This window comes from Nesoenas mayeri (assembly GCF_963082525.1).
Source record: "Nesoenas mayeri genome assembly, chromosome: 1".
Classification (NCBI taxonomy): Eukaryota; Metazoa; Chordata; class Aves; order Columbiformes; family Columbidae; genus Nesoenas; species Nesoenas mayeri.
The window spans coordinates 169,743,642-169,757,366 of NC_137541.1; the positions used below are offsets into that span (position 1 = coordinate 169,743,642).

Here is a 13,725-nt window from a genome sequence, read left to right on the forward strand (position 1 = left end):
ATCTTTCAAGCTTTTATAAAACTTACCCTTGCTCATCAGAAAGCTTTTGAAGCAGTCTGAGAAATCAAAAGAAAAGATTCAGTGTCTTAATATGCATAACAACATTAACACCATCAGTACACCAGCACTCTCATGAAGTGAAGGGGAAACTGAAAGCTTGAGGACCAGCCAGCATGGAAGAAGCACATCAGGGATCTGAGATCAGTCAAAAAAACATACCAGGACCTACATGATGTGTAGATCAGGCAGAAAACTGACAGAAAAATGCTGCCTGCAAGTTTCCAATGCTTCTGGTTTAGCAACACTGCACAAATAGAGCCTTGTATTAATTCTGCACCCCTTATTCCAGTGCTGCTGAACAGCATGATGCTCAAGAGATACTCATTTCAAGAAATGAAAATTAATGCCGACTTGAATCCCAACCAGAAGGCCGGCTTACTGAGCCTGTTTTCTTGTTACTTCAACCAGTTCTGATACTAAAGGAAAGTAATACTTGGAATGGATAAGTACAAAAGGTCTTATATACAGGATTAGCACATTAAGTGGAGAATCGAATTAATCCAGTGTGATTCAAGAGAGTTTTAGTATTCTTGAACATGAGTATTTTATTCTATTGAATGAATTCTTAAAACGTGAAATATTTTCAAGCACTTCAGAAATATTCCTCAGTGAAGCTCACAATTTGTTAACAATATCAAGCTTAAAAATTAAACACCACAACATCAAAGTATCAACTGGAACACGGAAGTGTCTTAGTCACAAAGTGATGATGCACAGCTGGGAGAACTGCAACTTGCAATGCCGTATTTTCAGAACGAAGGAAACATTCAAGACCCTGCTCTCCCTCAGCAAGTACAAAATCCAAAGGAGAGCTAGGAAGTAGTTAAAGACAGTACTCAGTCAGAAAAGAGAAATTTTGAGTATACCAGGAAAGGATTAGAGGAAAGCATTAATTGGGACTGGACTGTATGAAAGCAGGGGAGAAATACTGGCAGAATGTCATAGTGGAATTTAACATTACGTGGACACACAATTTGCATGCATCGTGACTTTTGGCGGGCAAAACACTAGTTTGTTTTTCACCTCATGTAATCATCTCTTAACTGTGGCAGGACAGTTTACAAGCATTTCAAACTTAGGTGCAAGCAAGAATATCAGAGTGCCCATTTCCAAAATTTGTCATTAAAGCAGTCATGTGTTTCAGAAATATTTTTAACAATTATATTGGAGGAAGAAAAGTAAAATATTTCTAGCCTCCACAGCATTTTGAATAATCACTATTCCTGTTTAAACACGGAAAGGAACTTATGCAGAACTTGGAGCTTGAAGGTATGATAGTCTATTTTCTCTAAAATAGCAGCCTAAAACTAGAAAACATTGTAATTTTTTTGTTGAAAATATGGTATTGCAGTCATGAGCTTCTATTCAAAACAAATAAAAAGCTTGTCCGGGACGCCACAAACAAATAGCAGATTGGCAATCTACGAATGGTTCAGCACAAGACGATGCTTTTCTGCATGGGAAGGGTTCAACTGCACTCAAGCGCAATCTGTGCGGGACACAACCTGACCTCTCCACCAGCTGCCGTTTCTTGTGTCTAACTTTGCTGGCCTCCCTGATCGCTTCCCACTTCTTCCAGTCTTCTTCACTGCACGGACCCGGAATGAAATTTACTGGCTGGACGTTGCTTCCCACCTTCCAAGAGTCAATCTTGCGGGTCAGCATATCGTCCTTCTTATGACGGGAAGATGGCGACAGCACTCTGCCATTGCTCTTTCTTTCCTCTGGTGTTGCATTTTTTTCAAGTAAACACAGAAATTTGGACCGGACCTCCTCCGGAAGACTCCACGGATCAGGAAAGAGGGCTGGGTGATACTTGTCTGGAGCACCTGATAAAGGCACCTCTCTTTTCTGAGAGAGGATTTTACGGAAAATCATGTCATCCTTTTCCAAATCTGGAATTACAGGTTGGCCCTCTCTGGGTTGCAGAATGATCTCACCTTCTAGGAGAGGCTCCCGGTCAGAGAATTTTCTTAAATACCGGGGATCTTGCAGAACAACTTGATTCACATGGAAAGCCCCAGTTTTCCGAACAAACAAGTCATCATTTTCTAAATCTGGATACAGATATCCATTTTCTGTATCTCCTTGCTGGCATCCAGGTACAAAGGAAATATTCTTTTTACATTTTATGAGCCTAGGGCCAGAAGTAGGATCAATTTTGGTCTTCGTTTCAGAAGACAAGTAGTCAGAGTATTTTTGCAGGGCCTGAAGTAACGAAAACTGACTGAAGCATATAAAACAAAAGGAGGGAAGTAAAAATATCATTAACTAGCAAGAGACAAGCAGATCACAATGTATTGTGATATACATTTGGTTTAGACTTGCAGTATCCCAAGCAGTACAACGACTCCACTTCACCACCACTAACCGTAGCACAGCACACGCCAACCAACGTAAAGGTATCGCGGCATACTGACCTGCTCAGAAACAGCACGCTTACATGCTCACACACAAAGCCAGTAACCTATGCAGCATGTTATGCTTTTGCATTTACATGTTTCAGAATACCAGCAACTTGCAGCTTTACATTTAAAAAAAAAAAAATAAAAAGTAATAACCGAAAAAGCACGACATCACAGGACGTGGTTTAATTTCATTTAGCTGTTGCATATCCAGCCATTTCTTTTCGATGCAGCAAGAGTACAGCTCATGCAGCAGTATCAACCTGGGCTGATCAGAGGCCTCCAAGATTTTTCCTTCTGCAATCTGTGACAATGAGCTTCCCACATATTCAGCAGTTGGTTTATAGTTCTGATCCCTTCTGCAACTGCTATTCCAGTCAAAATTTGGTCTTGGTTGATTAGCAACAATGGCAGAGCTTTGCTTGTAAGCGAATTCCCGATCCTCAGAATCTGATCTCTTTCTGCTGTGCAGCAGCACAAAGAATGAGCAGAGGGAAAGAAAAAAACCATGAAGCGTAGTCATTGAGTAAAATGCACAGTGGCAACAGTGCAACAGTAAAGAAAATAATCTTTCAATTATTTTCTAAAAAAAAAAAAAGAAAGAAAACATACCCTGCTGCTACACTGGCAATAAAAATGAAAAGTAAAAATGAAGTAATAAAACTACACTTCATTTATAGGTTTTGCACACAAGAGAGAAACAGGGGCATGCATGAAAACGCACCTGAACCCTTGAATCTCTTTATACCAGGGTTTGAAAGAGGATTTCCTGATTTTTTTCCATAGCAATTCTTCTTCTGGAGTCCAAAACTTAGGAAGAAATTTGTCAAAAGCAACACCTGTATTTGCCGCTGAAGAACTTAACTTGCGAAAATAGAGATCATCTTTTTCAATGTTTGGGATGCCTATTTCTTCTTCCTCGTCCTCATCAAAATACCCAGATAGTTCTGAAGATACGTTAACTCTTGGTTTGTTTTCCTCTTTAGTATCCAACTGCCTCTGCCTCCTCCGGTTACTGTTCAAAATACCCAATCAGTTAAGATATTTTAGGAGCAACTATTTTAGGAGCAAAGAATGCAAAAAAGACATGCTTTTTGGCTCAGGAGTTTAACCTCATGAATGAAGCAAATTAGTTCTCAATTCCACCACTGCAGCACCAGAAGTAATAAATTATATTTTAAAAAAAAAAAAAAAAGAGAGAGAGTTAAATGGTTATATCAGCACCCTATTGCCTCTGACAAAACTATGAAGTTTGACAGAAAAGACATAACAAATAGTCAACTATGTTAAAATGCCGATTAGAAGGCCAACTTTATGGAGTTATTTATGAACTGCAATTTAGGTAAGTACAACAGTTACTGGATCTTGGATTAGTATCTCTGACCTCTGTGGTTCAAGCATTGCAGCTAGTGGACCAGCTGGATAACTTTCTTGTGAGCAAGATTTAGGAGAGTCATTGCGCAACACGAAATGATGTCCAGGTGCAGCAGAGCTTACAGTGCTCTTTTTGACTAGAAATCTACGATTTGCTAAGTCATCCATAACCAAGTCGGGCAGCCTTCTTTCATCTTCCGAATCAGAGCCACTGTCATACTCATAGATCATCTGGAGGGAAGCTGGATTTGTGAGCCCACGCTCTGCTCTGCTATTTTGGCAGGAAGCTACGGGATTCATTTCACGTCCACTGAGGTTGACCAAAACAGGAACAGAATGAAGATAGTGAAGTCACGAAGGTAATGATGAAACCCAAGAACTGCCCACTAATCTCATGTGTGTGCAGCGAGAAGCCGGACAACCAAAATTCATCACTATATTTTGGAAGGCTTTAATAAGAAACTAAAACCCTAGGTCTAGCTCTCTTGAACTTGCATTTAAGATCATTTAAATCCCTTCTCTCTGGAGTGTAACCACCCTCAAAACATTTCTCAAACACCAGAAAACTAGTTATATGAAACAAAGTAAAAACAAAAACAAAAAAAAAACAAACCCCAAACAAACAAACAAAAAATCAACCATGGAACCACTCTAAAACATCCCTCCCATTAAAATATGGAAACTCAAATACTTTATATTGCAGCAAGAGCAGCTTTTCTTTAACTAATAAAGAAATAATTTATTTTAAAAGTCCCAAATCAACATCCTCTTTACTAAGACCACACACTGGTACCTTGAAAATGTTCCATCTGACTCAGTGAAGGCTGGACTTGCCCAGCTCCTTCTGTTGTCCTCATTCTTCTCTGTCCTCTTCTTCCTTAAGGGCGCCGGCACATACGTCGCCTGCTTGTTTTTGTTGGGTAAGAAGCGATTGAAGTCAGCGGTAGGTTTCGGTTCAATCACAGAGATCCTACGGTAAGACCTGTCGTCTTTATGGGAGTCGTGCATTTTGAAAGGCAGTTCCGAGTCTGTGTCACTGTCACAACCTTAGAAGAAAGGAGAGAAAAGGGAAGGCCCTGCCTTTATTCTCTAGACACAAGCTTCTAGCTAGAACTTGCACCAAAATGCACTAAACTCAGTCTAACTATTTATTCAAGATGTTTGGGATGCACATTTGCTGAGCTACTGACAGGACAGCAGGAGAGGTATTTTTAGAAGTTTGTGGCAAAGCTGCGATAAGGTCCATTAAGCTGAGCTTGGTTTCCATGCCTGCTACATTTGTTCCATTCTTTCACTATCACTGCTCCCTGCAGGAAACAAAGCGCAAACCTCTAGAGGGAAGACATAAAACAGCACAGAAGTTTTTCATTTAAAACATACTTGCCACGCAAAGTTACTAACAGAGCCATGTTACCAGCAAATAGTATAGCAACATGCTCATCTCACCAGATGAATGCCCAGTAGAAGCCCAGGATACATCACATATATAGCATGGTTACATGTAGCTTCAAAATGCTCCATGTGGCCTGAGCCCAGTGATTTTAAGTTATTCACATGGAACAAAATCCAAAAGCTCGTAACTTTTATAACTTTAAGTTACATGACAAGTTTGCATTGAATTTTAAAATGGGGAGAGATACACAGGTTAGAGTACAGATGCAGGGACGCCATGTCAAACACCTTCTGGTTATCCTTCTTTCTATGACAAACTATCAAAACTGACAACTACTACTCAGTTTTTAACCTAGCTGGGAAAAACCTTATCGAATATCGAATATTCACCAATGGAGCAAAGATAGAGTTTGACATATCCACACTATGAACAAGATAAGAGACTGCTGAATTTTAGGTGATCCCATCAGGGTCTGAAATCTAGCAATTTCACTTCCTGAACTATGGGAAAATACTCCACACGTACACACACCCTAACGTAGTTGTGAGAGCAAGAGTCCCAGCAACACGTCCTAGGAAAATTCATGTGTACATTGCTTTGTTTCTACCAACTGTTAAAGGTCAATATTTGCTTAAGCAAAACGCAACTGCCACAGTTGCAAAACTAGAGTTGCTTTCCAAGCCAATTTAAGTTCTGGGCACTCAAAGTACTAGGTCCATACATATTGTAAGACATATGTCAACAGAAGGTTTAAAAGAGGAAAAAACATACCTTCACTGCCACCTTTCAAGGTTATATCTGATGAAAAGCTTGTGGAGGATCTTGAACCAAGAGAGTCCAAGCTATCGAAGGAATCGTCTCTTTTATGACTAGTAGAAGATGAAAAGGGCTCTCCCCGGTCAACGTACCAAATATCACCGTACCCACTATCCCTGCCACTTCTGTTCAGGTGGCTGGACTCTTCAAGTGCCTATAAGAGTAAGTTTTGAAAGGTGTTTTGCATTAATACAAGGTGCAAGTGCTACTTGTGAGTTTTTTCTCAAAAATTTTTAAAATGCATTTTCAGTGCACAAAAAGACATTACCAATGACTACTGCAAACCCTAAGACCAACATATACAAAAGCCCGGATAGGAGATTCAACACAATGTCTTAAGTTTCTCTTATCTCAGCTAAAAGGAATCAAGACAAGGCTTTTCACAATTTACCACATCAATAAGAACAGGTGGATTCTGAATTGTGTGATTATACAGTTAGCAGAAAAAACAGCGTGAGCTACAAATGATTTCTTTCATATGGACTTTGATAGCAAGGAAAACAAACAAAACAAATGACCATGTTCTCCAAACTAAGAAAAAAATTAAATGCCCAACAGACTGTTTTGAGTTGGTGCCATAATGGACAGTAAACTATAAAATTCAGGCTATGTTTACTATTGTTTTTGGAGTCTTTACCTTAGTCAATGCTTGCCCTAATAACTTCTCAAATGCTTTAAGATTGAGGTATGGACCATTATAATGAGGGTTACTTTGAGCTTTTCTTCCAAGCCAGTACAGTGTAATCAAAACCTAAAAACAAACAAATGAAAAAAATAAAATATAAACTTAATTACTTTCCTCTCAAACCATGTACCAGTATAAAAGCATCTCAGAATGCCATTAGTGATGTTTTCCACAATAAAGTGTAAAATCTTCTCTACAGCATTAGCTAATATCTCCACCAAGAGTGTTACAATGCATTTTATTTATCTCAAGTAAGCAGATAAAAGTACTGTTTTGAATTATTACATTTATTTGGGAAAGTAAGCTGCATAGAGATCATCCTGAAATGGCACAAATTTGCATTGGATAAATGAACAATTGAAGAATAAGGTAAACATGGTTGCGCCACAAGCAGAAGTGTCTCAAAAATATTTAATCAGAATTAGTATGAAATTGTTTCAGAAAGCATTAAAGTAAGCATGTCTTACATTTTTCACTCTTCTGTTGGTCTCCTCCGGTCTGAAGCAGGGCAGGGAATGAGAAAAAACAAAACAAAACAGAACCTTTTAAAATCTGCAACTTAAAATTTGATTATTATTCAAGATTTAAAAGGTTTTAAGCCCAATTAGAGTCTAGTATAAGACATGCAACTACGACTGTTTGGTTTTTTTTAAAAAGGCAATTAGCTTTGGATTCACAGGCATAACTCCATACTATTTCAATCACTGCATGTAAAGCAAGAAATTAGCTGATGTATTACACTTTCTGATTTGAGAACTTGGAAAGGCTCTAAGCTTTTTTAATTAGCTAAGGTTTTTAGTTACCAACAAAATAAAAGAGAAAAACAAGCTAATGACTTTGGGGAATAAAGCCCCTATTAGTGAGGAAGATCTTCAGTTCCATATGAAAGCAGATTCAACTGTTACTTTCTTTGCCTAATTGTATTAGATTTTCCAAATTATTTGCCTCACACACAGAGAATCCTTCAGCCTAAAGAGTATTTTTCAGACAAAAAATGAGCAACTGAAACCAGGACATATGGAGAGAGATGTTGTAGGGCTGGAAGGAGCGGTTTGGTTTGCTTTTATGTAAGACACCTGTTTCTCAAAAACAAATACACAAATATTCAGTCACTAGCATTAGTAAACTGTTTTAATGTATATAGTGAATTTGTGGTACACCTCAGAAGTACACCAACACACAGTCAAAGGCTGCAGGGAAAAGGTAAAATAAACCATTCAGGGGACAGTTTTAAGTTGGCAAATTGATGACAGGGCCTGGTCAGGGTAGACGACACTCTTCACGGAAATACGGTATTTGATGGAACATGACAACAGGCATGAACACACACTGTCCCCTCCTTCTCCTTCCTCCTAGTTTGAGAGTGCCCGCTCTGGCTCGGTGCAGCTGTAATTGCCATGTCTGTCCTCCACATTGTAAAGAGATCAGGCTGCCAGGAACACAGAGTCCTGAAATGGATCTGACCTGCAGGATCCCCACCTGCAGCTTCATTATATCACATGCCGGAGATGTCACTGGCTTTGTAGTCAGTAACCTCTTCCTGATAAATAAGGAGGAACCCTTCTCCTTTAATGTGAAATATTTACATTTTTCCTTTTAAACCATTTCCAAAACACATTGTTACTCTTTTTTTTTTTTTTTTTTTTTCACTGGAGACTATTTTTGGAGGGGAAAAAAATAAAATCCTCTTCTTTTAACTTCACTACCTGGATTTATTGTCTAATGTCCATGCTGTACGACACACTGTGTCCAGGACCTAATGTGCTGACATGAGATATGTTGGTTTCCCAGGCAGAGGATGGAAAATTATTCTTGTAGTGGTGTGAATCAGCATTATGCTTCCCACATCTGACAGACACCATCTTAAAGGTTTACATTCTTTACCTTCAAGGTCCAAGAGCCTTTTATTAGGCCAGAATTTCTGCCATTATTTGCCATTCTAAAAGCAGAGGCCATGCAAGCCGTTGCTAAGGATGCCTTAAAGTTTGCTCCCAAACTTAAGCAGCCTGGCAAATGGTGAAAAACTCTGTCCTTAGTCAGCTGTGGCCTCTGTACAAGAGGTTGCCAACCTTCATGTAGAGCACAGCTACATGACTGAACATGGCAGTGTCCACGTCTGCTTTCCATGAGCTCTCTGGAATCATTTAGGTCAACCGTTTACAACAGGAAAAACACTTCAACTGTTTTTATAATTTAGTATATTTTCTATACTTGAATAACCATAAATACACTAGGCCTGCACACAACACAAAGCTTAAGACATTCACGTAAACTAATGAGCGTAGCTGAGACACAAAATTTAGGCAGGGGAATATTTTAGACACTCGAACGAGAGACCATGCTCCATTCACATGTTTGCTCAGCTAACAAGGGAAGCAAAAGGACAAGTTCTTTACTCTTTGTGAGCAAAGTTTCTTCACTTCTGTTACTACTACTCCCCTCTTAACTACATCTACTGGTCTTCAAACATTTTAAGCAAATTTCAACATACGTGTAGTCTGAGCAGAAGAAAAAAAAAAAAAAGAAGAAAAGTCCTGTTAATCTAGAGCAATCCATTCCTTATTTATAGAGGCATATATTAATTACTTGATGGCCCTTAAGGGGAAAAAAATAATAGAGGATTCTGGATGACTAATGTATTGTCCTAGAATTTGTGGAAAACAAAAGGCATACATTTTTTTGCCAAAAAGGCATGCAACTTGTAGGAGATGCAGTTTGTGTCAACTTGCTATCATTCTCTGAGTGAAATAAGAGTCTTTTATATATACAGCCTGGCCAAGATCATTATGCATATCTGAGCTTACATGCACAAACCATTGCCCAGTTACTCTCCGGTATATTCCATTTAAAAGAGATAGGCAGGTATCTATTGGATAGAAATGTGATGCAAAATGAAAAGCTTTTAAGAGGAATTAATTTTTCCTGTAAGTATCAACAAGCAAACAAGTTTTTAACTCTAAGTGAATAAAAACACAAAATGAAATAATTACATTAAATAGAACTTCTCCTTCATAAAGTGTCATCAAAATGTAAATACTATGCCATAACATGTTAAGAATTCAACTGGGGTCTTGTGTATAGCTCTGAGCAACTACCGTTCATAGCAGGTGACAAGACAGAAACACCAACATCAAGCACAGCAAGTTCTGTGCTGTTGTGAGAGGAAGCACGACCCAGCCTTCTCTGACAACCTGCTGTTACCCTACAGTGAGCTCCTGCTCTCCCCTCTGCTCCCATTCCCAAGTCTGTCTCTAAACAGAGCTGAAAACCTCTAGTTTCTCACACTGCATTTGAAGAAATCAGAAGATGGATGCAAGAACTTCAGCAATGTAGCCCTTAAGCTTTTTAAACACTCCGGGACAATTATAACCTCATTTTGAACATGTCTATAGCACTGAAGTGCACACACAGCACAACTTTGTCCTATGAAAACTATTCTAGGAACTGAAGGGGTAACCCACTTGCTGAAGTACTTTAATCCATGCAAATAAACAACAATCCTACACTGGGCAACTGTGAAAGAAGTCTACTTTTTGATGTTTTCATCCAAAATCATCATAGAGTCCAGCTGGCACACTCTATTCTTTATGAAATTTTTATTCTGTGTAACCTAATTTCTGGCTTGAACAAACAAATGCCAACTGTGCTGAAAGTTATAAGCAGGCTGCTGCTCTGCTCAGGAGGGCACAGCCAAGGCTACATCTTAAAAACAATCTGTTGAAAGATGTTGGATCCTGTCCAAACAATAACTTACTAAACCACTTCGTGTCATTTCAAACATTACCTTCTCCGTCTTCTCAGAGGATTTTTCACCAACAATGCAACATCACTAAAGACATCTGAACTAAGCAAAGGAAGCTGCTAAGGAAGGTGGTTAAGACCTTGCAGAACTAATTCTAATCCAAATACTTCATCTGCTCCTGCCACAGTCTCAATATTTTAGCATTCATTCTGAAATTTAAAAGAAAAACAATGCCAGTCATCTGCATTGCCTGATCTAACCCCAGTGTCAAAATTTCTAAAGTACAACTTTAATTCACGAAGTGTGAACCTTCATTGTTGGCAGTGGTTTCAATAAAAGTTTATGTACAACTTCAAGTTTAGCCACCCTGGAAAATATCTATCAATCACAGCATGAAAGTCTAAAGGCCACGAGATAACATGTGGGAGTTATTATAATAATTATGAAGCAGAACTGTAGGATTCCAAGTTGAAAACTGATGCAAAAAGATGTGAAATAACCACTTGTGGAGAAATAACACCTTCTGTGTAAATCATCCCATCTGTGTGAATCCCTTAGCAAACAGAAAAAAGACAAATGGGACAGAAATGGCTGTCACTTGTTAGTAGGTGATATACTTAGACACCAAACACCTGTGTTATGTTTGAATGTAACGCATATTCACAGACACCACTTACGACCAGACAGCACAGACCGACAGATGTTACCCTAACAAGGACCACTCTAGAAGAATAAAGCAAAGCGACACGGCAGATCAGCAGGCTGAGCTGCAACTCAAGGAATTTATTCCCAGCTCTGCTGTTTGCTCAAGGTTAAATTGCAAAATTAGTCACCAAGGCCCCAGCCTGAGAATACAAAAGCTTTGGCAACAACTCCAGTTTAAGGATTTCCTGGTCTACCATTCTCTTCCAGCCGCTCCTGTTTGCTGCACCTGTGGTTATGCCAACACGACTGAATCACGCTGCAGTTCCACGTGGTGCATCAGGACCAGAGAAATGCAACTGTTTCTCTGTTTGAGCTTTTCCTAATAAACGTTTTCAAACCCCAAATTAACTCGCTCATCTATTTTATAGCACAGAAGGGAATGGGCACAAGGATCAGTGAAGGAGGACCCTGCTCCACACACCAGCTCTGGGAGAGTCCCCACATGAGGAAACCCCAGCCAGAGATGCTTTGTACTTCCCTTCATCTACTGATGCCAAGGAGTGAGGAAAGCTTGCTGGTATTGTTTTAATTCACTTTGAGGTACTTTAAAAATGATTTTTAATAAAAAGTATCGTACAAGACAGTCATACAGCTTACGGTAGCAGGCAGACCACAGTACTTTAAGGAATCAGGAACTAGACTTTAACCCATTATGAAATGTATCTGTTGGCAATGTTAACACACAACTCTAGTGACTCCTGACATTAAAAAAAACAAAAGTAGGTACTTTCAGGTTGACATATTTCAAGACTTTTAACAAATATATGCTATAGTTTGGATTTTCTTCTCCTAACACATAATAATGGTTTGGTTCCCTCACATCCTAACACCTATTAAGCTAGAGAAACTATCACTTCATTACGTCAAATCTGCTTTGGCACTTCACTTAGTTATTTTCCAGGGATAACATCAACATGGAGCTCAAAATCAAATCCAAGATACTAAGAAACTGGAATAGAATTATGGAAGATTATTTTACAGCAACCTGTTCAGAAAGCATGGCTTTCTGAGGGTCTCTTTCTCATGTAGAAATGTATTTACAGTATAGATATCTCTCTATGATTAAAAAAAAAAGCAAAACAAAAAAAAACTATATCTGAATCCCGCTCCCCTAAATAAGAGTTATGTTATGAGAACAGGCCATATGGTCATGCCCATGCCCAAAGAGATAAGACAAATCCAAATCCATTTACGGGGAGAAAGAAGGGACAGAGACACTCCTACTGATAGAAAGGAATGTGCCAGTGACAAATGCACCCTGCCCAGTGCCAAACCCTTCCCTTGATGACGAATGCCCTAGAAACTCCAACAGCTGCCAAAGCTATCTGTTTTCCATCCCTTCCTCGGTACTACAGACCTCATGGACTTGAACAGACTTCTGTTTAAAAAGAAGTATCGGTGCCATCCCTTTGAACTTCCACCCACCAAGGCAGCAGTTCTAACTCCCAGGTGCCCTTCGAAGGGCTTGGAAGAGCCATGTCCTGACCTAGGAACCGGAATGGATCAGCATGCTGAAGAACAAGCCTGCTCCAGACCTCCTCATCAAGCTCCAGGCACTCTAGCCCAACCCAAGCCAACTTCACTTACGCTTCCAAGGAGGACGTCGGAGGGTTTGAAGGATTCTCCACCCCCACCAAAGTATGCTGTGCAGGAGACAAATGCCGGCTGCCCAACTAGCAGCAGGCTTGTGCTAAATTTCAACCTCTTCGGCCACCTACTCAACTGCTATTAATATGGCTGTTATCGGATCTCACTGAATTCCCACGTGCTGCTGAGAATAGAAAGGCTCCAGTGGAATATGGGGCTGCCGCATGGGTACGGGAACATGAGGACATTCCTCCGGCACTTGGATTCTTAGTGAACTGATATTCAACCCCAAGAGCCACGGCTCACTGCCGAGATCGCTGGAAATAAAATGATTGGGCTATGGCTGCAGCACTGAAGAACAGCTTTTGGAAATGCACCTTTCTATTTGACTATAAAAAGCATGTGTATTTTCCATAGCAACACATTCACTGGACCCAATGCCACTTACATCGTAATACCACACAGAGTTAGGTATAAAATGACAGCAGAAAGTGTTTCTCCATGCCCCTGCAAAACCACTGCCTGACAGCAAGGAGCTCTGTGGACCCTGATGACAGAGCAGCTTGTCCCCACTCTGTGCCCTCACCTACTAATGAAGGGGCTGAGGGGTGGAGAAGAGATGCCCAAGAGGGGAAAGGTGGAGAAGGAACGCAGCCGGGCAACACCCTCCGTGGGAACGCGTCCTCGTCCATCGCCTCAGCACCCGTCCTTTCATACCACCTCTGGAGCACGATGTTTCCTTGCTGATCTCACCCATTATACTTCCACGCTATTCTTAAATGCCTTATCAAAACAAAAACAGGCACTTCTAGAAATGTGCATCAGCCCCAGCAAGTCACCGGACACTCAAATTATCCATTTCCTCACGCTCTTTTCCGACCCCTCCCTGAGTACTCCATCTCTGCCAGCTTCCTCATATCTCCATCTAATCTACAGGCTCCCCGTAAGGAGGAAACTA

General features: G+C 40.0%; 1 protein-coding gene across 1 annotated transcript in view; it reads right to left on the reverse strand.

Moving 5' to 3' along the window:
• Positions 1-13,725, reverse strand: part of LMO7 (LIM domain 7) — a gene marked incomplete at its 3' end in the record, with an annotated part of 133,644 nt that overhangs the window by 39,643 nt on the left and 80,276 nt on the right. Inside the window, exons 5-13 of the mRNA XM_080352510.1 lie at positions 7,201-7,231; positions 6,686-6,799; positions 6,004-6,202; positions 4,633-4,885; positions 3,850-4,149; positions 3,190-3,480; positions 2,729-2,929; positions 1,571-2,287; positions 27-56 (exon numbers count right to left, since the gene is read on the reverse strand). Coding sequence (XP_080208636.1) covers positions 27-56; positions 1,571-2,287; positions 2,729-2,929; positions 3,190-3,480; positions 3,850-4,149; positions 4,633-4,885; positions 6,004-6,202; positions 6,686-6,799; positions 7,201-7,231 — 2,136 coding nt within the window. The remainder of the gene's footprint in view (positions 1-26; positions 57-1,570; positions 2,288-2,728; positions 2,930-3,189; positions 3,481-3,849; positions 4,150-4,632; positions 4,886-6,003; positions 6,203-6,685; positions 6,800-7,200; positions 7,232-13,725) is intronic.